Source organism: Callorhinus ursinus, unplaced genomic scaffold (assembly GCF_003265705.2).
Source record: "Callorhinus ursinus isolate GAN/ISIS: 27379988/994484 unplaced genomic scaffold, GSC_fseal_2.0 scaffold58, whole genome shotgun sequence".
Classification (NCBI taxonomy): Eukaryota; Metazoa; Chordata; class Mammalia; order Carnivora; family Otariidae; genus Callorhinus; species Callorhinus ursinus.
The window spans coordinates 2,194,898-2,221,167 of record NW_027397120.1 but is presented as its reverse complement, the minus strand read 5'-3'; the positions used below and the strand labels follow the sequence as shown (position 1 = coordinate 2,221,167).

The 26,270-nt window shown below is 54.7% G+C and overlaps 1 protein-coding gene across 1 annotated transcript in view; it reads right to left on the bottom strand.

Moving 5' to 3' along the window:
- Positions 1–12,915: 12,915 nt before the first annotated feature.
- TCERG1L (transcription elongation regulator 1 like) overlaps positions 12,916–26,270 on the bottom strand; it is a 196,350-nt gene continuing 182,995 nt past the window's right edge. Inside the window, exons 10-12 of the mRNA XM_025880107.2 lie at positions 21,783–21,872; positions 17,930–18,048; positions 12,916–13,737 (exon numbers count right to left, since the gene is read on the bottom strand). Of these exons, the coding sequence (XP_025735892.1) occupies positions 13,581–13,737; positions 17,930–18,048; positions 21,783–21,872 (366 nt within the window). The 3' untranslated portion in view covers positions 12,916–13,580. The remainder of the gene's footprint in view (positions 13,738–17,929; positions 18,049–21,782; positions 21,873–26,270) is intronic.

The following is a 26,270-nucleotide window of genomic DNA, read 5'->3' as shown; positions in this document are numbered from 1 at the left end:
CACGGTCTCAGGGCGGCCCCATCAATCACAGGGCTGGCCCCTTACTGCTCTGTTAGGTGCCAGGACGGCTGGGAAGGTGATTCTTTCATGCAATTTCCAAAAGGCTTCATCAAGACCTGGGGCTGTCGGGGTGGGGACCTCATCCGCTCCCCCAGCGGTGCTGCTCAGAGCCCCACGGACACACGCCACAGTGCGGCACCCACGAGGACCTTGGGATCTTGGCCACCTGTAGAGCTCCAGGCACAGCTGGGCCCGGCTGTGCCGCAGTCCTGCCTGGGACAGTCACCCTGCCTCGCTGGGCCTCCTCTGCAGACCAGGGTAGGGACTAAATCAAAACCAAACCAAACTAAATGAGGGGACAGTGAGGGAGAGGCGGGGCAGCCTCCTCGGGAGGCCCAGAGCTAGGTTGCCATCCAGGGATCTGAGTTTTAGGGCCCGGCGTGGACAGATGTGGGGCAGACAGGGCACATCCGCTCCCAGGCCTGGGGGAGCTCAGGATGGGGCCCGTGCTATGTGGCTGGGACCGTAGATGGCCAGTCCCAGCTGGCTGTGGGGTCAGGCACTGAGGTTTCTGCTGAGCCCCTGTGACACGGGGAGGCCGACGCTGGGGACACGTGTGAGTCAGGCTCAGCCAACGCAGGCAGTGCCCCTGGAAGAGATAGGAGGTTGGCCCCACAGCCTTGAAGGCTGGGCAGCAGGGAAGGGAAGCTGGTCAATGGGGCAAGCAGATCCCCGGCACAGCCCGTCTCTGCACCTCCAAGGCCCCGACCTAGACAACAAGTGAGCACAGGGCGTGGAGAAGCTGAAGGAAGGAGCCCGTGTGAGCTGCCAGAGTCCACAAGGTAAGCCAGCAGGTGCATGACCCCCAAGCTGCTGGGGGCCTGTGTGGGCACCGCCTTCGCTGAGGGGACCCCAGGGAAGCTCTTCCAGTTCAGCCGTTGGCACAGTCACCCACATCACTGGCTTTGACCTTGGCAGAGAATTCTGGAATTCAGAGCAGGAGGGTTAGAAATAAGGGAATCCAAACCCACATCCCCTGATGGATGGGAAATCGGAGGCCCGCCAGGCTGGGCCAAGATGAGCCCTCCCAGGAGAATGGGGTGCTGCTGGCCTGTCTGCTGGGGTGCACGGGGGTGAACAGGCCAAGCACACTGCTCTGTCCACAGCCACCAACCCCTCCCATGATTCATGACCTTTAAGGAGCCCACCCTGTCACCTGCCTGCTTGCTCAGTCTGTGGCCAAAAGGGACTTTTAAATCCTAAATATTTTCATGTAAATTTGTCTTTAGACTTATAAAGACAAATTTAAAACACATAAAAACACAATGATGTTGGAAGGCAACACATAGCTAAGAGGCTGATTTTTTTTTCCTGAAGATATTTTCATTATTTGATAAGGATTTAAATGGATTTTAACTACCTCCCCAGATAGTTCTTCTTAAATGTTTTAATTTTAAGACCTTCCTGGCTTAATACATTATATGGTGCATAATCAGGTTATATATTCTCTATCCTATCTCAGCCTGAATAATAGGAAAATGGGATTATAATAATACCTCTGCAGGGGCAATTAACTGCAGCAGTCATGGTGCAAAGCTGGTCTCCTCCCAGCTTGAGCTGGCCCGGGGGGACTCTCTGTCCTCCTGTACTTGCCATCCCCCCGCCTCCCCCGTCCCCACCCTTGCCTCCACGGGCCCAGGGCACCGGCCATGCCTGGGGCAGGCCAGACCCGAGAGTCCTTTCCCCGGGACGAGGGCCTCAGGAGCGAACAAACGCTTTCCTGCTGTGCAGGTGGCCCGGCCCGAGCCTGTTGTGTCCAGCCGTCCACATTCATTGCTCCTCCTGCCTGCAGGTTCCCACAGGATGGGAGCTGCTGTTTTGCAGTGGTGAGCTTCTGAGAATTTTGAGGGCTAGCCCAAGCCCACCTGCTGAGCACCAGACTCCGACCCCACAGGCTCTGTTTAAACAATGCTGACCATCCGTCAGCCCTGGAGGGAAACCGAGGTCAGGTGTGTGCTAGATCTGTGGCTCTGAGCAGGTGACTCCTCCTGCCTGAGCCTCAAAAGGCATCAGAACAGGATATCCCGCAGGTCCGGTGGGTGCTGGAGGAGACATAGAGGGTAGGTACAGTATGTAGCTCAGAGCCTCTGGAGATGTCCCCTGCCATCCTTACTGATTGGGGTCCCATTGAGCAGTGGCTAGACGCTGGGTCTTTGAGGCAGCCTACCAGTGCCTCTGTCCCAGGCCAAGTGCTCACTGCCTCTCTTGGACTCAGTTTGTTCATCTGTAAAATGGGGGCGATGGTCTTGCCTCTCCCGTGGGTCCATGTGAGGATTACGTGAGTTGGGGCCTTGAAGCGAAATGCCTGGCAAGAGTCCGCAGTGAAGACGTCGAAGCTACATTGCCGCTTGAGCGTCCTCCCACACCCCCGAGCTCGCTGCCCCGGGCCAGCCCGGTTAACTTCCCACTGCTGCCCGAGCACCACCGTGAGCTCCTGAGCAGGCAGGGGCTCCGTCTGCCCCACGCTTTCCCCCGGGACATAACCTGGTACGGGCTCGGTATTTGCCGTTCCACATAGCCACGTGTGACCTACTTGTTCTGCCGTCTACGGATGGCGACAAGGGGTGGTGGCGGGGTCTTCAGGCAGCCCGTGACCCCACCTGGACAAGGGACTCCCAAGCCAGGAGCCCAGGGTTTGCTGTCCTGACCTCACCGGAGAGCCCCTTGGCCACCAGGGCTCAGGCAGCTGAGGAAGAGTGAGTTTAATGAATCAGAGGGAGGAACAGTTTATTGCAAGCAGCCCGCGCCTGAGGCTGCCAAGCAGAGGCAGAGCGAGTTGGTCCTGCTTCCAAGTCGTCACTGGGCCATGTCGGTGCATTTATAGCGGAATCGCTGGGGCCTTTATGGGCCATTTCCATTTCTAAAATATGGCATAAGTTGCAAAGTGATAATGCATGTGGCAAGAAATATTTATTATGTGTAGGACTGTGATAAATATTTCTTTTATATCCTAAATAAAACCCCCAAATCCGGAGTGTTTTGTGGCCCTCTTTTATGTCTTCCCATTATGGCCCTGGTGCTACGATTTAGCCAAAATTTAGTGGCGGTGAACATGAGCTACGCTGTGCTCTCTCTGACCCTGGCAGTCATCAGCACTCGATGCCCAGAGCCAGCTCTGCCGCTTTTGTCTGGAAGGAAGCCCGCTCAGATGGGAAAGGGTCAGACACCGTGCAGAGGAGCGGCTTCTCCAAACCCAGGGCACTGGCCACGCTGGGGGGCACGCTGCACTCTGCACTCAGAACCTGGCCCAGCAGTATGCCCTTTTCCTGTCGTGGAAGGCAGTATATTAAACGGCAGCGTATAAAGCCGGAGGCAGGTGAGGGCCGTAGGTCTGCAAAGCCATTTGGATCCAGAGAGCCTTTCGACTCTGCTAGTCTGAGCTACAGCAGTGGGGCTGTGGATCCAACGCTGGTATTAAGTGTGGTCAAGGAAGTCCCCAGGGCAGTAGAAGTGATTCGTTCCTGGACACATCTTGCCAGCAGGTGATTTACTGAAGGAAGCACGTGGAATGCCCACCTTTGGGGACCCGTGGATGGAATCAGAGGCCTGAAGAGGAGACACCCGTCTCAGATGGACGTCCCCATGGACGGCAATGCCACGCTCTCTCTGAATGAACGGGGAAGTCATCTGTCCTCTCCTGGGAACGGCCATGTTGTAATTCTGTCCACTCGAGGTAGAGGTCACCTTCCAAATGACGGTCCACACAGGGCCAAGACCAGGTCCCACATCCAGGGAAGGGCACAGGGAAAATCAGAAGTTTGAATGTTCCCCAGCGTTTTTCAGAGACGTTCATGGTCCCGCGGCCTCCGAGGGCAGGACTGTCTGTGCAGGGGTGAGCGGGTGACAGAAGGTGGAAACGAAGGGGGACTGTTTGGGGCTACGCTGTTCACCAAGCACACGTGTGCGCGTGCACGTGCACTCACAGCACACACACGCGTGTCCACAGGCACGCCCATCGGTGCCAGCCTCGGTGGGGGCAGGAGGGAGCAGCTGTCCCCGGCGGGCTCATCACCATGTTGCCGAGGCTGTCTGCTCTGTTCCAAACTCCCCCATCGGGCACTGGGCACCCAGAGGGCTCCATCCCAGCCCCCGTCTCAATATCCCTCAAATGCCAGGGGGACATTGCTCTTGAGAATTCAGCCCAACTTGACTGAAGTGAAAACACTCAGAATGGTTTTGCACCCGGCCAACTGGCCCTCGCTCCGCGTCCTCCTAGACGTGCACCCCCCTCCCCGTTCCAGGGCACAGGGACAGAACATGGAGGCGGGGGTGAGAAAGTCTTCTCCCGGCGCCGAGCTGTGTCCAGTGAACTCCCCTCCTAGAGGGACTAGTCACAGGGAAGGCGGCCGGGCAGCAGAAGCAGAGAAAAGCCAAGGCCACAATGAAAAGACAAGCGTCCCTTCCGAGTGAACACCGTGTTGGCCAATCGGCACTCGGCGTGTTCGCACAGTGCGGGGGGAGCAGGTGTTCACTCACTGATGGAAACACACCCACGGGTAGAAATACTGCCTTAAACCCCCGCCTCTGGGGTTTGAGCAGCGGGCTGCGTCGTCGGGTGCAGAGCACTAGGTCTGAGGATGCTCTGCTGCTCCTGAGCTGGGCACGGGGTAGGGCTCTCTGTTCCCATCGTCCCCCTGCCCCGCAGGGACGGGGGGAGCTTTGGAGGAGACAGCGTTTAGTTGGAGAGGAAGGGGATCCGGGCCCAGGAGGAGCTAGGGAAGTGGGCGCTCCGGGCCCTGGAGAGGCAGTGTCCCCCTCGTGAGCCCACCTGCACTGCCGCATCTGGGCACCTGCTGGGGCTGCCCTGCACTGGCAGGAGCCAGCATGAGGCTTCCCTGCGGACGGGACCTGGAGCCCAGGGTCCCTGGTGAGAGCAGGTGAAGGGGCGCACAGGCTGCTGGCCTCCGTGGGGCAGGTCGGTCCCTTGGGCAGTCACCATCCGCTCAGTGGCATGTCTGAAGAGGAGGAGGGCTCAGACAGTATGTTACTCTCTTCTCACTTTCCCTTCCTCCCTACCCCAGCTTGACTAAAAATTTAAGAAACAGCAAGTGGCAAAGTTCAGGGTCCCACGAGAGTTCTGGCCACATGGCCCCCGGCAGGCCGGTTTATGCCAGTGTGGCTGGCACCTTCCCACGGCGTGGGGTGTGCTGACCTGAGTGTGTGTCTGCAGCTCCCAGAGGAGGACGGACAGTGTCACCAGCGTCCCCCGATGCCGGCCCAGATGAGGGGTGGGGCCGGCGGAGGAGGGCAGGCCCAGGAGGGTGAGCACGGACGTGCCTGGAGGCCTGACCGCGTGAGCGGACCACTCCCGGCGTGAGGCTCTGTCGGCCTGGGACCACGGCCCGGAAGGGGAGCAGGGAGCTCGGCGAAGGAGGGCATTTGGGGATGCTGGGACTGAGGACTGAGGACTGGGGGCCTCACAGACATCCTCCAAGTGTGGCGGCTGCAACCTGACGCGGAGGCCGGTGGCTTGGTCAGGGAGTGGCATCTACGGAGGGCAAGGCTGCAAACGTAACCCTCTGCTATTCTTTGGGCATCGGCCGGCCTGGGAATAAGTCTGGGAGATTGTAAGGACGGGGGCAAAAGGTGGAAAAATGCCATTGCTCTGGTTTAGGCCCAACCTGCTAATGCAGGAGCACCCATGTGGCCCCACAGACTGCCTCAGCTCCTCCCACGCCGGCCATAACCTGGCTGTTCCTAGAAACGTGTGCTCTGGTTTCAGAGCAGCTGCCGAGACAGCCCATCCAGGTGAAGCTCTGCTGGGCGGGGGTGGCATGGGTGGAGCGCCGTTCCCGTATTTCTGCCCCACTTCTGTCTGCTGACTCCTCCAGCAGCGCCCAGAGCCAAATGCGCGCGCGGGCTTTGAAGAGAATGAGTCGGCAACGGCTTCTGATCACAGACGTTCATGCGTGGAGGAGAGGCCCAGAGCCCGATACCAGCTGTTTACACCTGTGGTTTGCAAACTGGGGTCACAACAGGCTGGAGCATTTGGGCGAGGTGACTGGGCTGTCGGCCGCACTGCAAATCACACACCGCACGACACAAACTGCATCTGAAAAACCCAATGCCCGTGCCCGAGGTTGCCGGAGAGGGTCCCGTGAGTGGGCTTCACGTTCCTGCCCTGCCGGGCGCTGGGCTTGCTCAGACCAGGGAAGGAGGGGGGCCGAGCAGTGGCCCACTGCAGGAAATCAACTGATTTAAAGCCACCCGTTGGCTTTCTTGGCCCCGGAGGTGGCTGCCTGCCCCACATGGGGACCCAATCTCGAGAGGTGGAGCGCCGGGCAGAGGCCACGTGCGGATGCACTTTCCAAGTTAAATATGCAGCGAACCTACCCCTGTGAGGGGTCGGAGATGACATGTTCAGGGTCACGGCCCGCGAGCGGCCAGTGAGCTGGAAGACTCAGCTCCCGCGTGGTGGAGGCTGTTCATGCTTCTCAAGAACAAGGGCAAAGGTGAGGTTTGGCAGAGCCGGGGAGAAAACAGAGCCAATGTGGACGGTGCTAATTCAACTCCCGTCCAGGATAGAGGCAGAGACCCAGGGCCCGCAGAGGGGGATCCTGTCGCAGAGGTGAGCATGCCGGCCAGCGTCCCCTGGGCTGACCATGCAGCCACAGAGGCACCCTGTACTCCAGGCCACACCTGGCAGAGAGCTCTGGGTTTAGTCTTCCTGAAACATGCCCCGCGGCAGGTGCACCGGTGTCCTGCCCCACAGAGCCCTGGTCCCGGATGTGCCCCCACCCCTTCTTGTGCCTGACGGGGCCCACCCCTGCAGGCTCTCCTCAGGGGCACACGTCCCCGGACCCTCTGCTCCAGCCACTGTCCCCTCGGTGACACTCCCCAGACTGACCGTGCCATTTGCCTTTCTGCCTCTGCCTTCCCTGCGCCAACGTCAAGCTCTCAGGGCCAGGGCCCCATCCGTGTGGCTGCCCGTCTGTGTCCTCTGTGTGGAGGACCGTGTCTGGCACTTCCCGGGAGCTCAGCGCTAGCAGAGGGACGACTGACTGCGATCGATTACCAATATTACCTCACTCTCCACGACATCTGCCTGACAGCCTTCCCAGACCCCCAGGGCTCTGCGTCACTGTTGCAGTCGCTCGGCGTTGGTGCCTCCAAGGCAGAGCAAGGTGCTGGGTCTTCTCGGGGTAACACGACCCCAGAGGAGGTCACTGTCTGTCAGAATGCTGCTGGACGTTCCCCGGGCACATCTTGCTCCCCATCCTCTGAGCCTCCACGCATACTGTTCCCTCTGCCTGCACAACCCCACGCCCCGGGCCCCCACTCCCGCTCAGCCTCCGGAGCTCCCTCCTACCCCCCTTCTCTCCTCCACCACACTCAGCTGAGCGCTCCGTGGGGGCTCCTCCACCTGCAATAACAGCTTGATCACTGGGCTGACCTCCCACCCATCGGTGAGCTGCTCATGAGGTTTCCTTCCAGCAGAGCCTGGGCACAGAGCTGAGTCCCACCTGTCCCGGGGGAGCCTCGGGGCGGTGGGGGGGTAGGGCCAGGATGTTTGGAGCACGGATTCTGGAGTCAAACAGACTCTTGTACGATCCTGGCTGCCCCAGGATCCGGGCGACTTTGAGCAGATTGCTTACACCTCCAGACTTCAGATCCTCTGTGAACTGAGGACAGTAACAAAGCTCCCCTCGGGGATCGTTGGGGACACTCAATGAGGCAAGGAACAGAAGCCTAACATAGAGTGAGCATTCATTAGATTATCTGCTGTAATTAATATTTCCATCACTTACAGATCAAGTAGCACAGTCATTTGGAAAGAGGAGCATGTCCCAGAGTCCAACACTGCAGAGCAAACCCCTCAAACCTGCTGGCCTAGAACAAGGGCACGTTTTGTTCTGCCCACGGGCCTGCAGTTTGGGGAGTTCAGGGTGGAGGGGGCCGAGGTCTGCTCCCCTTGGGGGAGCTGCCTCTCGAAGCTATTTTGGGCAGTTGATGCTGCTTGTCACCTGAGACCCCAGGCAGGCCTGACGACCAGAGGACCTCCATCTGCCCTTCCCGTGTGATCCGCGCTTCCCCAGGACGGGGCGGCTCCCAGGGAGGGTGTCCCAAGCCAGGACCAGCAGGGGAGGCCGTAACCTCTTTGAGGCCTGGCCTGCCGAGTGCCGCCACATTGCTTCTGCCACATCTGTGCTGGACATATCACGGACCCCTGCCCAGCCCTACGCCTGTGACAGGAGTGTCAGCACGTGGTAATAAGGGTACGTGTGATTGTGTGTGATTGTGTGTGTGATTGCGTGTGTGCGTGTGTGGTTGTTTTTGGGAGGTTCAATCCACCACAAACTTGTACCGAAGTGCAGTGGACACTGTTCAGCATTGTGGCAGGGAAGAACCACCGAAGCCCACGGGAGGCTTTGTCCACGTGGCTCCTCACTTTCCTGCAATGAGCATTCATCATTTTGATGATCACTGAAAATCACATTTTTTTAAAAAGTGTAATACAGTTTTTAAAGACTGTTTCTTGTAGAGCAGAAAGTGGGGACAGAGAGGGGTCATATCACATGACAAACATCTCCAAAATTTCATGGAAACAATTCTGTTTGCTTCAAATTCCACCCCCCCCAGCAGGCTCTACCCCTCACCCCTTACCACCTGACCGCCGCTCTCCCGCGTAGCCCCCGCCAGGTCCGCCCCCTCGCCTCCGCACTGCCCGGCCCAGCCAGCACGTGGTGTTTCTGGACACCTCCTCTTCAAGCATTTCTCCCACCACTGACCCCCACGAAGGTATTACCCCAGAACCTCAACAGCCTTTCCGGAGCGATCCGGAGGCTTTACTGGGTCACCTTTCAAATACCTTATGGGGAAAATGGAAACCAAGTTTAAGTATTTGGGGGAAAAAAGACAAATGAACCACTTTCTCCCACTATCATTTGTGGATTGTTTGAAGCAGATCATTCAAAGGAGGCCACAGGAAAATAAGCTGTAGGGACAATAAACACTCAGTAAGGAAATAAACCTTCAGCAAATCCAGTAGAAGAAATTCATCACAGCCGTCGATAAAGAAACCGGTGGGAAAGAATCCACTTGGGTTTGTCCTTTCTATAGACTCACAAGCTCCATCTGGATCACTGCTGCTCGGGGCCTGGGGCCCAGCCCCTTCTGAGGACCCTCCACAGGGCCCGATGGAGGCGCTGAGCTCTCCGACGGACCTCCGCCCTGGGCCAGAAGTTCTCCCGGGCGGAGGAAGAGACAGGCGTGGCATTGCCAAGAAGATGCAGAGCAAGGCGGGTCACTGCAGAAGGAGGGCCTCGCACACCAGGACCCAAGTGTGGCCGTGCCAGTGTGGGCGGGACAGCTGGGTGAGGGGCTCGGTCCAGAGGAGGGTGATTGCTGCGTCACGCTTGGAAGACAAGAGAAGGGACAGGTCGGTCGGAGGCCTGTGCCCTGGTGGCCGGGGTGAGGACGCAGACTGGGAGGCTCTGGCCTCTAGGACACGGAGGTCTAATCCAGGGGTCACCGACAGAACGACCCATCGCCCCTGGGTTGGCCCTTTGATTGGAGGCAGTTATAACTGATTGACGGGCTCTGCGTTTCCTGCTGGATTTTGGCAGCTCAGAGGTCATGACAGAGTTAACCCAAGTTCCCTGGTGGCATTTAAAATAAAAGGTAAATGTACAAAAATGAAGCAAGGCTATCATTTAAAAGACATCTTAGTCTATTGTCCTTCCATAATGTCTTAAATTCACGGAAGAGACGTAAGAAAGGAATGACCTCTGCAGTCTTCCAAGTGGGCAAGTATTTGAAATACAGACGCAAACAAACCGACTGGTTCTGGGTTTTCTCCCTGATAACGCCACAGTTGACCTTTCATCCCCAACAGCTTGCCGGCTGATAGCTGGATAGAGACGAATGTGACCGTGGATGTCGATGGATCCTCTGTCTATAACTTTAAATATCCAATCTTCTTAGCTTCAAAATCACGGTTATACGAACTAAAATGGAAGTTCCCAAACATTTGGGTGAATGTCTAGAAATTTCCGTAGAGGCAGATGGCTGCCTGTGTATCTCTGAGCCCTGAGATTATGGGTGTTTTCCACCTTCCTCCGGCACCGAGGCTGGGATTGTATGATCCCCTCCGTCCTCGGGCTAATACCGTTTCTGGTGTAATTCTGTGTCGTTGTGAGCTCTTTGAGTATGGTGATGGTAACGATGATGGTGGTGATTAAGTCGTGCTGACAGCCAACAGATGGGCTGCAGTCGGAATGACTGAGCAGAGCTTCACAGAGGGGCAATTAGGATCGCAGGAGCAGAGTTACAGGTTAGCACACACGGCCAAGTGCCCGGGACAAAGCTTCGTGGGGGCCGCCTCCCGTGGGCCTGAAGGAGCAGAGGACGGGAGCCTGGGCAGAAGCTGTGGGTACAGGAGGGGCCGCCCCGCCCGAGCTAGGCTGTACCCACCCAGGCTGGGCCCCAGGAAGGAAGCTCGACCGTCATGGTGTGCACGGGCTCCGGGGCCACCGGGCAGGGGAGAGGGTGTCGGGGGATAGTCCAACCCTGGAGCCTGCAGACCGCTTGCTGTCATGGTTGAAGACCACACTTGTGACCCCGGCATGGCCGACCATCCAACCCCATCTTCATGAGGTGAGGCGAATTAATTCAGTCACATGTCTGAAACCCAGGGACTACCACATGGGGTAATGGGAGCAAGGAAGGGAGAAGAAAATCCACGTAAAAACATGGCACTGCAGACCCCAGCCTTCTCCCCACAGGCCCTCGGGCTTTGGTTAGCCTCAGCTGTGTGCTGAGTGGTACTCCGGGCGCCCGGGGAACACCCTGGGTTTCTGACACTACCCCCCACCCCCATGAGACACCAGAAGCATAAATTCCCCTTCAAGAATTGAGATAACGCCCCGGCAAGCACAGCCACCACCTTCTCTCCCCCTTGTTTCAGTGCCATGAGGAGTCGAAATGGCCAGGATCCCAGCATCTATGAACCCGACCAAGACGGTGAGTTCTGCCCTGGGACAACAGGATCTCCAAATTCACCAACCCTGGGGTTGTAGGGATGAGGTTCATTGAGTATAATGAGAGGGGCCGCTCCCACCTCCCGTTTTGGGGGACCAGAGTCAAGCACTGTGATTCCAGGGAGACAGCTGGTTTGAGGCCAACAGGTGACCCCCCTACAGGGCACCACCCAACCTCACAGAGCCTGGTCCCACGGATGGCACTGTGCCTTCAGCAGGCCGTTCCAGCGCTTTGCCAGTCAGCTGCTTCTGGGCCATAGGGTTCACGGGAGTGCAGCAGATTTGGTGGGCATGACCTACTGTGGAAATGACTATCCTTAAAATGAAGGTCTTGGTCAAGAAGACAGTATGTGGGAAGTTGTGTGGTACATAAGCCTTTCTGTAGCAGCCTGGACTGTGATGATGGGAAGGGAAGGAGAATCTGCCTCTGAGAGGTTCATTTTTGTCAGGATGAATTGTTCCCCATTAACAATGCGAGGATTTCATGGGATGAAAAGGGGTCTGTGTCGGACACTGAGCAAGAACCAGGGGCGAGGGAGATGCCACCTGACATTCCCAGGACTGCCCATCTGGTGACCTGGTTATCAGAGCTTCGTATGAAGCGCCTGGGCCAGGTAGACTCCCAGCTCTGTGCCTACCCATGTCCCCCAATCTCTTCATCGCCCAGTGATGCCAGTCTTATGCCTTCCAAACCCCCAATCAGTGGGCCACCCCAGCCCAGCCCACAAATCAGTGTAGATCCATACCCCAGGCCCCACCACCTCTCCCAGGAAAGTTTACAGAACTGTCCTTCAGTATAGCCCACGCTCCCCCACAGAGATAGGGAAAGCAAAGTTGACTGAGTGATAGTACAAAGCCTGACATCTCTCAGGGTGCTGAGGCCCGGGCGGCCAGCGACACCCCCTCGTGGCCTGACATCTCTCGGGTGCTGCTGGGCAGAGGGCATCCAGTGTGACACCGCCACATGAGAGACTTCCCCGGCACACTTGGCGGGGGGGTGGTCCCAGCTTTCCTGGAGCCATGGCTGCACCTCGTCCAGCAAGCGCCCCATCTCTGCACGGCCCTGGGGCTAAGAGCTGTTGCTCGCAGGTTCTCTGCAGTATCTATAGTCACTAACCTCATTACTCCAATGCCCCATTATAACTAGTAATTCTCTCCATTAAATTTCTCTGTGCTGGGCAACCCTCTCCGGTCCCCTTCCTCTTTGGGAGCTTTGTACTATCACTCAGTAAACTTTGCTTCACTGTCACTCAACAAACCTTGCTTTGCTGCCCACCAAAAAAAAAAAAAAAAAAAAAATTCTCTGTTCAATTTACAAGGCGGTCTCTTACTTCCAGACTGGAGCCTCATGGAGGGTCTGCCTCCTGGTGTCGGCCTCCTGCTCACACCCTGGATGTCCAACCCCACGGGGTCCCGGCTGGACCTGAGCGAGGCCCCAGCACCCAGAACCAACACAGAAGCTAAGCTAACAACCCTGGTGCCAAGCCCAGGGTGTGCCCCAAAGAGAGAACCCCACCTTGCCCAGTTACGTCCTAATACGTGTGGTGGAACCGTCCGAGGACCGGGCAGGCGAGTGAGAACTGGTGTCACCGTGCACGGGAACAACTACAGTCCCTCCGAAGAGATGCTCAGTAAACCACACGATAAACACACAACAATTTAGAGAATACGAGGAATTAGCTGGGGTATTACCAACATTGCGCCACCCAGACCTGGAAGGTTGAAAAGCAAGATTTTTGTTTGTACATACTCAGCCTTTATGTGTACTCACAAACATTTTTATGAATCTTTCAAAACAGAGTGTCTTAGCTGACAATTTTGCCGCTGAAGATTGTGTCAGAAGTCTTCCCACAAAACCACACTGGTTTAAAATATTTATTAATTAAAAAAAATTTAAAATTCTTTTTATACAAAGATGATGAGAAAAATCTCATGCAAACTCTGGGCATACAATAAAAATAACTCAAATATTAATATGATGATTTTGTACAAAATAATTCCATTTTAAGTCAGACCTCCGACAGTGCAGCCGCCCCCTCGGGGATGAGGCAATCCTCCTCAGACTCCTGCAGGGGGTCCAGGGTCCACGTGTGGAAATGCTCACGGTTGTCACTATGATTGATGATGAATATCCTATTGCTACTACTCAGAACACGGGACCGAGACCTAACACATTCGCGTAAGGAGCTCAGAATCGAAGGAACGCACAAAAGTTTTCAGAAAAGTTTCAGATAATTGGCTCAACTCATGGAAATGCTGGGAGATGGTTATAGATGTTTCTGCTTAGTTACAAACCTGCAGTGGATTTATAATTTGTATATATTACAAGTAATTTGCATAATTAAAACAATTAAGGGAGCGACCTATCATGGCAATTAGAAATGCATCAAACTCGGAACGTCGTACAAAAGAGAGCTTCAATATGAAACAGTAATCCTCTGAGAACTGCGCGCAGTCCCTGCCTGGCGGCCGCGCGGACACCCACACCCCCTCACCGCGCCCCCTCCGCTCTGCACCTGCCTTATTGCACTCCTTACACACTCATCTCATTTTCCGTAGCCTGAGTCTGTTCTCCTTGTCCCGTTTCTTAAGAATAAGGATGAACTGGTTGAAAAAATGCTCCTGGTCCTTCTTTTTTTGAACAAGTCGAAACCTCTGATCCCGGCCGTACTTCTCCGCAAACTCCTTAAATGTGGTCCTGAAAAACAAGAGCTTTCCTGAGACCCCCCCGCCCCGGGGGTGGGTTTGACGCTCCCTGAACACCACCGGCTGGCATCCCCTGAGAGGGCAGACAGCTCCTTCCACCAGACCTGGCTGTCATTCTGCCGCAAGGTCGGGACGTGGGGCAGGCCGGGGACAGGGGCGGGTCGTGGGGCAGGTAACGGACTGAAGGCCGTAGCTGTGGGCCTCTCACACCTGCCCCGCCTGCTCCTGTATGGGCTTCACCTCCCAGGAAGGAGCGGCAGGATCCTGACCCCACTGAACTCCCTTATGGCTGCATCTCACCCTCTGGAAGTGAGCCGACTCTCCTGCCTCTTCGGCCTCCGTCACCCAGAGCTGGCCACCGCCCACCTGCGCCCACCACTGCCCTGGCCACATGGGTCCCCTGCTGTCCCTGGCTCTCATGCCCTCCCTTGCTTCTGCACGCACCACCACTGGAAGTCGACATGTCTTGTTCGGGGAACCTCGCCCTACAGACAGGGTCCTTCACGGCCCTTGTTGTGGTCAGCACCACAGGAGGCCCTAACTGTGCCATTTACTCTGCCACCCCCCTCCGTTGGCAGCATTGCTATCCACTTCGTTCCCCGCTGAAGGTCCCAAATGTCTGGCCCAGTGGCCGGCATGTAGACATCCCCCAATATCAACCGAACGGATCCAGGGCTGTGGGGCCAGGGAGTCCGACACAAGGTCGGGCGGCTCTCAGGGCAAGCAGGGGACGTCGCTTGCTGGGAAAAAGCATGCCTTGGTGAGCACTGGGTCCCCGGCTCCCCCTCCTCCCTGGCCTGAGCTTGCAGCAGGAACAGGCCCCGGAGGGCTAAGCAGCAGGCAGCACCCGGGCTGCCCGTGCTTGGCCCAGGGGACCCTCCGATTCCCCCATTTCTCTTTGCAGAGACCTTTTTATTCTGTGCAGACATTAAATTGTTATATTGAATGATTATAATGTACTAGCTTTTTTATGCCCGAACAACAAGACTGCACGGACAGGGCTGTGAGGACCCAGATTCACCCCCTGTGGTCGCCAACCCCCCTCATCCTCCTTAAGTGTCACTGTCCCCCTGGTCACACGCTGGGGTCCTGCCTGCTCACGGGCTTCTCAGAAAGAAATCACTTCTCTCCTGTGCTCTCCTCCCTTCCTCCCTGTTTCCCCCTTGCTGTGGATGGAAGGCACTTGTCCCCCAGAATCATATGTTGACCTCTCCTAACCCCCAGGTGCTCACCCTGGGGATGAGGGTGGTGCCCCCATGATGGGGATGACTGCCCTTGCAAACGAGACCCCGGATCGCCCCCTACTCCTTCCCCATGGGGGGACACAGAGGGAAGACAGCCGTCTAGGGGCCAGGATGGGCCTCACCAGACCCCACACCACTGGAGCCCTGTTTTCAACTTCCAGCCTCCAGAACTATGAGAAAGAATTCTGTGTTGCTTAAGGCCCCTGGTTTTGTATTTGTAATTTGTTAAGCAGCCCAAATGAACTAAGACCCCTTTTCCTTTCTTCCTTCCAAGATGAGAATTACAGGGGCTTGTTACTTTCTTCACTTGTGTGGGCAGCAGCCTAAGCATTTTACGGTCAGGGGTGGGCAGAGGTCCTGTCTGCAAGGTCCCACTCTGGGCACTTCCAGAAAGAAGCGTCCCTGGAAGGAAAGGGAGAGTTACAAATCCGTGGCCCCACAGCCATGCCCAAGGGCACAGCCTGGTTTCCGCTGGCCCTTGTGAACTGTCCAGTGAGCCTGGGGAGCCCCCTGAGTCCTGGGCACAGCATCCCCATCTTCCCTCTGGCAGCTGGGGACACAGCCCACCTGTATGTGAGGCAGGAGGCCTTCAAGAAGGAGCACAGAGTACAGATCCCATACCCTGGCCAGCAGCCCAAGGAGAGGTCGCTTGTGGCTCCTGGGCCCATCCCAAGACCCCGAGAGCTGGGCAGGGCTGGGGGCTGGCTCTGGGGCTGGCTCTGTGGCTGTGGGGACAGGGTCAGAGCTGCTGAGCTCCTAGAGGCTATCTCTAGGGACGCTCAGATGGCCTGTGCCTAGCTCACCTGGCCATCCAGTGTGCAGTGACTTGAACTGCACGGTTCTACTAGCATGCCTAGGGAACAGTAGGAAGAAAAGGTCAAAAAGTCGGAAAAAGTCCTGAAAATGTTGCAGAATCAGCTATTTTGACATAAAAATGGCTTAATAATCATAAAAGGACATATGCACTGTAGTCACTCATTTCCCCTGTGTGTGTGTGGTGTGTGGTGTGATCTTTCTCCTAATTGCTCAAAGCATTCTGAATATTTTCTCCTTTGCCTTCATAATGGGAGGGGAAATGTGTTGGCTTATTGTTAATATTTCACCAATGGACAGACCAAGAATATTACCTAAATATTGTTGATGATGATGTTGGTGATGGTGATGATGATGGTGGTGGTGATGATGATGATGGTGGTGATGATGATGATGGTGATGGTGATGATGATGGTGATGATGGTGATGATAGTGGTGGTGGTGATTATAGTGATGGTGATGATGGTGATGGTGGTGATGATGATGGTGAAGGTGATGGTGATGACAGTGATGGTGGTGATGATGATGATGGTGAAGGTGATGGTGATTATAGTGATGGTGATGATGATGTTGATGGTGATGGTGGTGATGATGGTGATGGTGGTGATGATGGCAATGGTGGTGGTGATGATGATGATGGTGATGGTGGTGATGATGATGGTGAAGGTGATGGTGATGACGGTGATAGTGCTGGTGATGGTGATGACGGTGGTGATGCTGATGGTGGTGATGATGGTGATGGTGGTGATGATGATGGTGATCATGGTGGTGATAATGATGATGGTGATCATGGTGATGGTGGTGTTGGTGATGGTGATGATGGGCATCCCCTTCACCAAGCTCCTTCCAGCTACCAGGCACTATGTTTGCTTCCCTGCCTGCCCCTCTGCCCCAAGGAGGCTGCTGCAGCTGTTGTGCTGCAGATGAGGTCAGAAACTTAGACAGGTGCAATGCCTCACCCCATTGCAGGGCTTAGGAGGAGCTGAGAAGGCTGTGCACTGAGGCAGGGGCTCCAGACCAACTCCTCTCTCCTAGGGTCACCATGTGGGGGACACAGAAAAGCCAGTGTTCTCACCTCTAATAGTAGAAAATCACAATTTACAAATGTTTAGATGCACATTTGCTTTTCTAGATTAGCATTTTGTGATGGGGATAATTCTTGCTACATTTTCTCCCATTCAGAAAATATCTGCCTTTTAAATACTTGCAGTTTTATAAGGACCATGTACCCAACATCCAATTACTTACTGACCAGGAGAACTAAACAATTATCAATCTAAATATGGGAGCCTGGGGTCTGCATTGAAAGCAACATCAATTAACATCTACTTAAAAAATAATGTTGCATTTATGCATTAGTATTAAAATACTAATGCATAAATGTCCATTTAGACATGATATCCCAACCCTCATACAAAAATAAACCAAAATCATTTTTGCTTATAAAAGTTATAGCTCTATAACTCTAAAAGTAGTACATGTTCATTACTTTTTAAATATCAGTTCGATGAAAGCTAATTTTTAAGAACAGTTAAGTCCATGTGTTTTTCTAATTTCTGACGTCTAAGTTTCCCATCGGCTTGCTTTATTTTGTGGGAGTAATGCCTGGTTATTTTAGGTGCATTTTGGCAGCAAGTTTACTTGGCCCATTTGACTTGATGTGTGCATCTTCTGTCCACACCCCAGCCAACTGGGAAGGCGTCTGGAACCAATGGGGCTGGTGGGGTTTATGTTATGGCTGCTATCTGCTGCGTTCTGCATTTTAGTCTCTGATCCCTAGTTCTGAAGTTATACCTCCTCTCTGAGTGCTGACCTACCTATTAGTTATTAAGACCATGGAGTCGGGGCTGCCAGGCTGGTAAACCAGGTGGCGGGGCAGCAGAACAGAGGGACTGTGGCGCAGGTGGGGGGCGAAGGGCGTGGGGCGTTGCAGCCGCGGGCGGGCCTGGGGGCTCACTCACCCACAGCACGGGGGGAGGTGGGCTTCCCTCCCCAGCGGGTCTCTGCTATTACACTTGTGGTGTCTAGGGCACGTGAGGGTATACAGTTTAGCGGAAACAGACTGTAAAAGCCCTCCTACAGTCATGGGCAAATGTCCAGCCCTGGGGCTTGTGTCTGTCTCCATACCTGGGTGACACTTTAGATTCCTCCAAAAGTTTTTTGAATTCTTCTTTGGCTAGCAGCAGTTTGCTTTTCTTTTCCTTGTACTCTTCCTTTATCCTTGTCTTGACAAACTGTTCAAATATCTTAAAACACACACACAAGAGACATATTACAAGGTTGCACATCAGAAATGAAATCTTGGGTTTCAAACACAACACAAAAGAATAGCGAGAGAATCTGTGGTTAAGCCTTTCTATCCCGTAGTGGCTGGGGTTGAAGCCACAGCCTTTCAGTGAGGCACTCTCAACATCATGAGACAAGTGTCTACAAAAGTAAGCCTGGGTCCTCAGGAGGCGCCGTCTCGGGGCCACACACTGACTCAGCCCTGCCCGTGGAGGCAAGGGATGGGCAGCGGCAGCCCTCCCTGGAGGCTGTGGGAGCCACTGACAGTCCAGGCGCCCGGCTCTGCTGCCCCTGTGGTTCTGGTTTGGGAACACCGTGAGCAGCTCATACACTGGCCAACCATCACACCGCCGCTGGTAGTCCTAATAACACGTGAGATTGTGTATTTCTTCTAGTCAGTTCCTACAGGAACATAATTGGCATTTGGGTCTCCAAATGTGATTTTACCTTTGTGAAAAGAAAGTTGACCTGGCATCTCTGGCTCCCCACCCTCTAGTCCCCACGAAGACCACCTGTGAATGTGGGGGTCTGGTCATCAGGGGGCTCGTGTGGACACAGCAAGCCTGTCCTGGGGGGTCGTGGAGCCTCCAGGTGAACACGCCTGACCCTCAGACACTGCACTAGCCCCAGCCTGACAAGAAGTGGGTTTTAAAACTAATAGGAGAACCCCATTCCCTAGCCTAAAGGGTATGGGTATTGTCTGGCAGGCAGGTGCATCCGTGACTCCAGGACTGTATCTCTTGCAAACTGGCAGCCAACGCAATCACATGATACTGGGGAACCTGTCTGCAGTGGTCTCTGGAAGGATCCTCCCTCGCCAGGACGGAGGCGGCTCACTGTTCTAGTATCAGAATATTGTCATTTATAAACCAGAGTCTAAAGGACGTGGAGACAGCTGTTTAATTAATATCGCTATCGGAGCCTCAAGAACATTAAAAAGAAAATACTGGAGATAATTTAAATGTGCGTGCAGACATAAATAAAAAGATCAATAAAAATTGCACATGTGATCGTGGAAGGCCAATAAATAGCACTTCTGTACCATCCCAGTCAATGGCCATGGCGGGCATTAGAGTCTGACCCGAGGGCTCTGGGGTGGGGGTCTCCTGCACGCCTGCCCTGGTGCAGGAGGCGGGATGTGCACCCACGACCACTGCAGGAGGGCGCTCACCAGCTTTCAGTAACCACAGGCTTATAGGGTTGCAAATACCAAATGCCACTCTCCTCCGGACGGCTCAGCCTCAACATGAGGCACCAGGAACAGGACTTAAACTGAAAGGGCGTGCATATATGTTAAAGTAAGAATAGGCTCCGCACCTCCAAGGCAAGTGGAGTGCTAGCTCTCCAGTTGTCTTATAATTTAGACTCAAAAAGGGTGAAGGAAGTGTTATTATCCAAATAAAAGCATGTGGCTCATCATTAGCCAGAGTTTTGCTCTATTAACTTGAAATCGGGACAGAAGAAACCCTGCCTGCCCGAGGGGTCAGGGGCTGAGGGGAGACCTGCTTCTCGGATGCCTGAACCACTCACCCAGCAAACCGGATTTCTCTGCTCATCTTTGCTCTGTTGCTCTACTTACGCTGCTCTAATTTAATGTAGCAGGGTTTCTTCCCTCTGACAAATATGCGACTTTCATTCAAAGTGGGGCATGACTTTTTAAAAGAGAACCATCCGCCATTACCTCCTTATGGCGTGATCTGCCATAATAAAAAGGAAACACTATCTGTTACCCTGGAAATGGGTCTGATGAGCGCTGCCGGACCCCGACTCTGCTTGGGCTCAGTCACCTCCTTTGCAGCCCCCGGTGGTAGGACCAGATTTTCGGATGACCCAAATACTGCTTCCTTCAGCAGTGCAGCTCCCATGCACACGGGAATCGCAACACTTCCCCTGGATCGCCAGTGGTTTGTTGCCCACACACAGCATTCAATCGGAGGGCTCCTGGCGCTGCATGCCTGGGCTCCCAGGGAGGCGGCTCCCCGCTCTTCCTCACTGGGCCTCGGGGCAAGCTGCAGGCTGGTGACACAGGCCTGCAGTGTCCTCGGGGTGGCTTCCTGGGGTGTTTGAGGGAGTGGATGTGGCCGGAAGTACAGCTCGGCAGCGCCACCTGTCCGGGTCAGGAGGAACCCACTCAACACAACAGCCCCCTGAGCCCGGTGTATGCCGCGCACTCAGGGACGGGACATAAGCGTGAGATCATAAACGGGCCTGTTCTTTGAGGGTCGGGGAGCCTCACTTCCTCCTCTTCCTTCAAAGGGCTAATGGTCTCTCAAAACCCCCGTGAACTGGAGAGGACAGTGCTGACCGTGACCAGCGGCGAAAGCAGTCTACGGATGTGCTGACAGTCAGCAGATGTTAGCCAGCACGCGGATCTGCACCTCGGCAGGAAAACAAGCAAGCTTCTCCGTGTTGTCCTAGTCGAGGAGTCAGACTTTCTGGTCTTTAATATTGCAACAAAAGGGTGAAATATGACCTACAATTAAAGCCTGCAGTCTTCTTTGGAGTCTATGTATATAATCTAACCTCGTCTGACTCTGTAACTTTTTTTTGCCTTTTTTTTTTTTGGAGCCACCGCTAGCTAACACATTTCACACATTTTCAAATGTTTCTTTCTGGAAAATACAGCTCAGCTGGAATGCAGCAAAAGGATCATTAATTCTAAGTTCATGAAAGATCCAAGCTCTGTATTCTACTGTGGCCAATCTAGGACCATCCCAACCACTTGCCTGTGCCGAGGGGAAGGGGCCTCTGCCATTGCGGGGACCGTCAGGGTCTGCAGGCCCGAGGCTCTGCCTGGATGGTCCGTCCCGGCGGGTGCTTGAAGGAACTTCACACCACAACAGAATGTAACATTAAATAGCCCTTTCTGGCCCTGACCCAGGCCTTCCCAGACTCTGCAGTGTGACCATGCAGGCCATGGTGACCGAGCCCACCACTGAGAGGACTCTCGGGCCTTCTCTGTTTTCAGCGGCCATTCTTGATGACCCACTCTCCATGTGCATCACTTTGCCCTCCAAGGGCAGAGGGAGGGAGAGGTGGGACTGGCACAGGAACCAGAAAGAAGGAAATCCGGGTCTTCTGCAACTGATATCAGGGCCCATCTGTCTGGGCTCCAGGGACCACCCAGATCCCGGAGGGCTGTGCAAACATGCACCTCATGGCCTAGCTCCTCCCCTGGCAGTCAGCACCGCCTGTCCCTCTGTCTGTCTGCCTCATCTGGGAAGCAATACTGGCTCTGTGACCTGCTTGTCAACAAGCCCGGCCAGAGCCGTCAGGTGAAGCTGCCCTCTGACCCATTCCTGCGCTTTCTGGGGACCCGCTTTCTAGAACTTCCATCTCATACATGTGCTCCTACTGTTCCCTGGGCCCTCTTCTCCTTCACTGTTATCATATAAGACCTTAAGTCTTCTGAACACGCTCATCTGGGGTGTGGCCAGTGCCTTCTCATGTCTGAATGGGAGGATCTGTCCTATGGAGTCACCACCAGATGGTTCGCTAGGAACAGTTAGGGATAGCTTCCTCTGTCCTGGTCACCACTCCTGTGCAAGCTCACAACGAGCGTGCACTCCGTCTGCAGCCCTCCCCTGACAACAGGAACACAACAGTCACCTGCGCATCAGCAAGCACCTGCGGAGGTGTGCCATGCTGGTGCTGCGCGTGCAGAGCCCGCCCCCACGCCTCACCCCCCCATTACCTGTTTCCGCTCCTCAGAGTTTAGCAGGAGGTAGCGTGGATCAAACACGATTTTATGTAATTCTTTCTCCCAGGTAGAAAATGCTGACACCTGAAGAAAGATATTCAATAGAGTTGCTTTTAGCATCTAAGGCTGAGTCTGAATTCGTGCTGAAATGATCAATGGTGGAAAACAGCGTTAAGGTACCGTGGGCTCAGTGACACGGCTTGTATGGAAGCCTTACGCATGCCCAACTCTCTAGGAAATCGATACTTAGAGCATTAGAAAATTTAATTTCTACACTCATGACACTATTTCTTCCTTGGATTTCTTCCAGGGCCACGTGCCTCTGCTCTGAAGCCCCTGTTATGTCCGGGGAGCTGGGGCATTCTGGAATGTCACATCTTGAAGGCAGAAGTGTTTGTGAGAATTTTCAGAACACCAAGGGCCATGACAGGGGGCAACTTCTTGCCAATAGTCTTGAGTTTAGCATACTTTTAGTTGATTTTTAAATCAATATTTAAACCTTTTAGGTAGGTCATTTTTTTTAAACACACTATTTTACTTTACAATAGTTTTAGATTTACAGAAAAGTTACAAGAATATTACAAGGTGACATGTCCTACCCAGTTTCCCATACTCTTAACACCTTACATTGGTTATGGACGCTAGATTCGTCTACACTATTGTTAACCAAGGTCCACACTTCAGACTTCTTTAGTTTTAACCTAGGTTTGTTTGTCTTGCTAGGGTCCCACCCAGGACACCACATGACAGCATCGCATCTCCTGAGGCCCCTCTGGGCTGTGACCGTTTCTAGACTTTCCCTGCTGTTTTGACCTTAATGGTTTTGAGGAGTGCTTGGCCAGGTATGTTGTAAGACGCCCCTCTACTGGATTGATCTCAGCTTTGCTCATGATTAGTCAGGGGTTCTCAGTTCTGGGGGAAGACGCCCCTCTACTGGATTGATCTCAGCTTTGCTCATGATTAGTCAGGGGTTCTCGGTTCTAGGGGAAGACATCCCTCTACTAGACTGATCTCAGCTTTGCTCATGATTAGATGGGGGTTCTGAGTTCTAGGGCAAGACACCCCTCTACTAGACCGATCTCAGCTTTGCTCATGATTAGTCGGAGGTTCTGGGTTCTGGGGGAAGATGCCCCTCTACTGGACTGATCTCAGCTTTGCTCATGATTAGTTGGGGGTTCTCAGTTCTGTGGGAGGAGCCCAGAGCCAGGTGCCACTGTCACCACAACCCCTCAAGGTACTTACTGTCACCATGACATCTGGCAGGTCGGAGTTGGCCCCGGCCTCCTGGCTGAGGTTGCACTCCCCGGATCTGTCCTCCACAAATTCACTCTCTGTCCCCGTTCCGTGCTGTGCTACTCAGGGGGAGTCACTTTGTGCAGCCTATGCTCAGGGCTACGCTCCACCTCTTGGGGGAGGGCGTATCCAAATACAGGTTATTTGGAATTTTGAATGGGATGTTCACCCATTCTCTCACATTTACTTCTTTTTCCATCACTCACATGTACCACTACGCACTCATGGCTATTTATTTCATAATCTGGGTGATAATCCAATATGACTTTATGCTTTTGCTCAAATGGTTCCAGTTTTGGCCATGGGGAGCTTTGCTGCCTGGCTCCTGTGTTCCTTTGGCTACCGCATCATTTTGGGGTGAGGCACTTCCTTATTTCCTGGAACTTCAGGGTAGTCCAGCCTCGTCTCTTGTCTCTCCTGCCTCAGCCCTAGAATCAGACACTTCTCCGGGAATTCCGGTTCCTCTTGTTGCAGGACGAATCAGACACCATGATCTGGTGCTGAGTGTGCCTGTTGCTGTGGGATGTGCAGCTTCTAGCTTCTCCCCGTTGACAGAGCAAGGAAATGTTTAAGTCATTTACAGAATAATGTATTCGCTTAAAAACATTGACTAAATATTGACTCTGCATTAGGCTCTGCGCTGTGTCTGAGGACTCAGAGGAAGTCAGGCTCCCAGACACCAGAAAGCCCATGGTCTGGGCTCAGGCGGATAAATAAGCTAATAGTCTCCTGGGAGGCAACTGGGCCACAGCAGAGATGTGCCCGGGTGCTGAGGGCCCCTCCACCAGCCTGGGGATGAGTCTCCAGAGCAGCGACTATTCTGGAACGTGGACACTCACCGAGCTCCTGAAGGGACGGGAACACATCTGGAAGGGGCTGTCTGGGCTGAAAAGGCCACATTCCTGAGCTGGGGGAACGTGGTAGCTGCAGTGGGGGAGCAGGGTTGGGGGTGAAGGAGCCCAGGAGGAGCTGGGAAGAGGTGGGAGAGTCCCAGGCAGACTGAGGAAGCTGTGCCTTATCTCGAGAGCCATAGTCCCACGTCACGTGTGTGTTAGGAAGGGCTACTCTGGGGCCTGGGTGGGGAATGAGCCCCTGGGCAAGAGGAGAGGGGGCGCTACAAGGCAGCTTACATTCACCCTCTTAGTTTGCACACGTTAAAGTTTTCCCAGGAGAGATACTATTTTAAGGTGCTTTACTTGGTAGAGCATAATGTACGGGTTTTTTTTGTTTTGTTTTGTTTTCTTTTAACTGACATTTTCTATCTCTCCTAATAAAAATAAAACCCCCTTTTTAATATTCATGAGCTCTGTTCTTGGGCAGGATGACCCAGGCTCCACGCAGAGACTTTCTTCCAAGGACTGAGAACATGATAAAATGTGGGCACTGGGGCAGGGATTTCCTGGGGAAGCGTCCAGGCTGACTGACCCCAGGGTTCAACCTCAACTCAGCCCACACGGATAGGCTCCTGTCCACCTGGTGTCTGCAGTGGACACCCCATCTCAGCTCGCTAGGGAAGGCACAGTGCGGGTTAGAATTGGTGTGTTGAGGGTTTTTGGAGTTCTAGATGTATAATACAATCTTCCTTTAAAAAGTAATAATATATAGTTGGCTCCAAAGGAATTTTCAGTCTGTGTGAGAGGCAAGAGAGCCATCTCTGCAATGACTGTAATCTACAATGACAGAACGCGTGCTGTCACATCACCCGAGAGCCACGCTGACAGGTGCTGTTCAAGGTCAGAGAACAGTGGCCGTGGTGGACAGAGGCACAGCCAGGCATGGGACCCGGGGCCGGGGCTCAGAGCAGAAGGGGAGGATGGACAGCCGTGCGTGGAACAGGGCCTTTCGTTGCCTGCAGGGGGCACAGCCCTGTCTGTGAGACCCAGCTGTTGCCAGAGGACTCCCGAGAACTGCAGTTAGGATGGACCATGAGAATCGCTTCTGTTAAAAGCCTGGGCCTCCCATGTCCCCAAGGTCATGTCTTGGTTGGGAAGCTCACTCCACGGGACAGGGATGGAGGCCTCCCCTCTCTTGCTGAGCCAGCAGGAGCCCTTCTCAGCCCCAAGGCCGCCAGTGTTCCCTGCCACAGCCCTTCCATGCCAGTGTGGCTTGCTTCTCCACAGCCGGCGGGAGAATCTGCGTGTAAGACTTGTAACGTCCTGTAATGTCCCCATGGAGAGACCCACCATCCTATTCACTGGCCTGCCCATTCCCAAGGGAGGGGGTTATTCCGGGGTGCACCCTGGGGGTGGGGACCTTGGGGCTGCCTTAGGATCCCACCGCCTTGCCGGGTCCCAGGACTGGCATGCGGCCACTTGTCTCCTAGTCTAGCCTGCACTTCTTGGACTCTGGCATTCCCACACAGTTGGCTCCCTGAGCAGTGGAATTCCCCAGCCGCTGGGTCCCGTGCCCGTTCTGTGTCCCTTGCAGGCCTGGGCTCTGTGAGCCCGCTATCAGCTCCTGTCACCGGTAATCCCGGACTCGTGTGAGCACCTGGGCGAGCCAGCCACCGGGAGATAGGGCTCCTCCGGGAGGGCTGGAGCTCTGCTGCCCCGGAGCGCTCCCCGGGGCGCTATCCTAGGCTGTGCCCTCTGCCTCTCCTCAGCACTCCTGCACAATCTTTATTTCGGCCACCCTGCGGTGTCCCCCCCGCCCCCCGCCTGAGGCAGCATCGCGGGCACGGACTCGACAGGTCACCGTGGCACCATGACCCTGCCTTCCTCCCTGTGCGGCCTCGCACCCCTCCAGCGCACGCGCTCCCCTCACCATCTCTAGGGCCTGAGCTGCCGTTTCCTGCTGTCTACACAGCGGAGGCCGTGGGGCCGGTGGTTTAAGACACACGCAGCCAGGGCGCCCGTCCCGAACCCCAGCAGATGCCGCCATAACCTGAAACTGCAGGCCAGCATGGACCTCCGGGCAGTGGGTGGAGGGGCACATGGCTCCTGGCTTAGGGGTGTCCCCATGTGGCACGTCTGGAGGATGACGGGCAGCGGGGGAACCCGCACCCTCTCGCAGCCGTGCGAGCCAGGCCCTCCTCTTCCAGTGCTTGTCAGTGCGCTCTCCAGGAAAATAACCTGGTTTGGACACACCAACGAGTCCTGCTGGAACTAGCTGTAAATGGCACCTCGCCACTGCAGCTCATGGACATGGTCATCTCGTGCCTGCACAATCTCGATGGTCTCCTAACTGTTC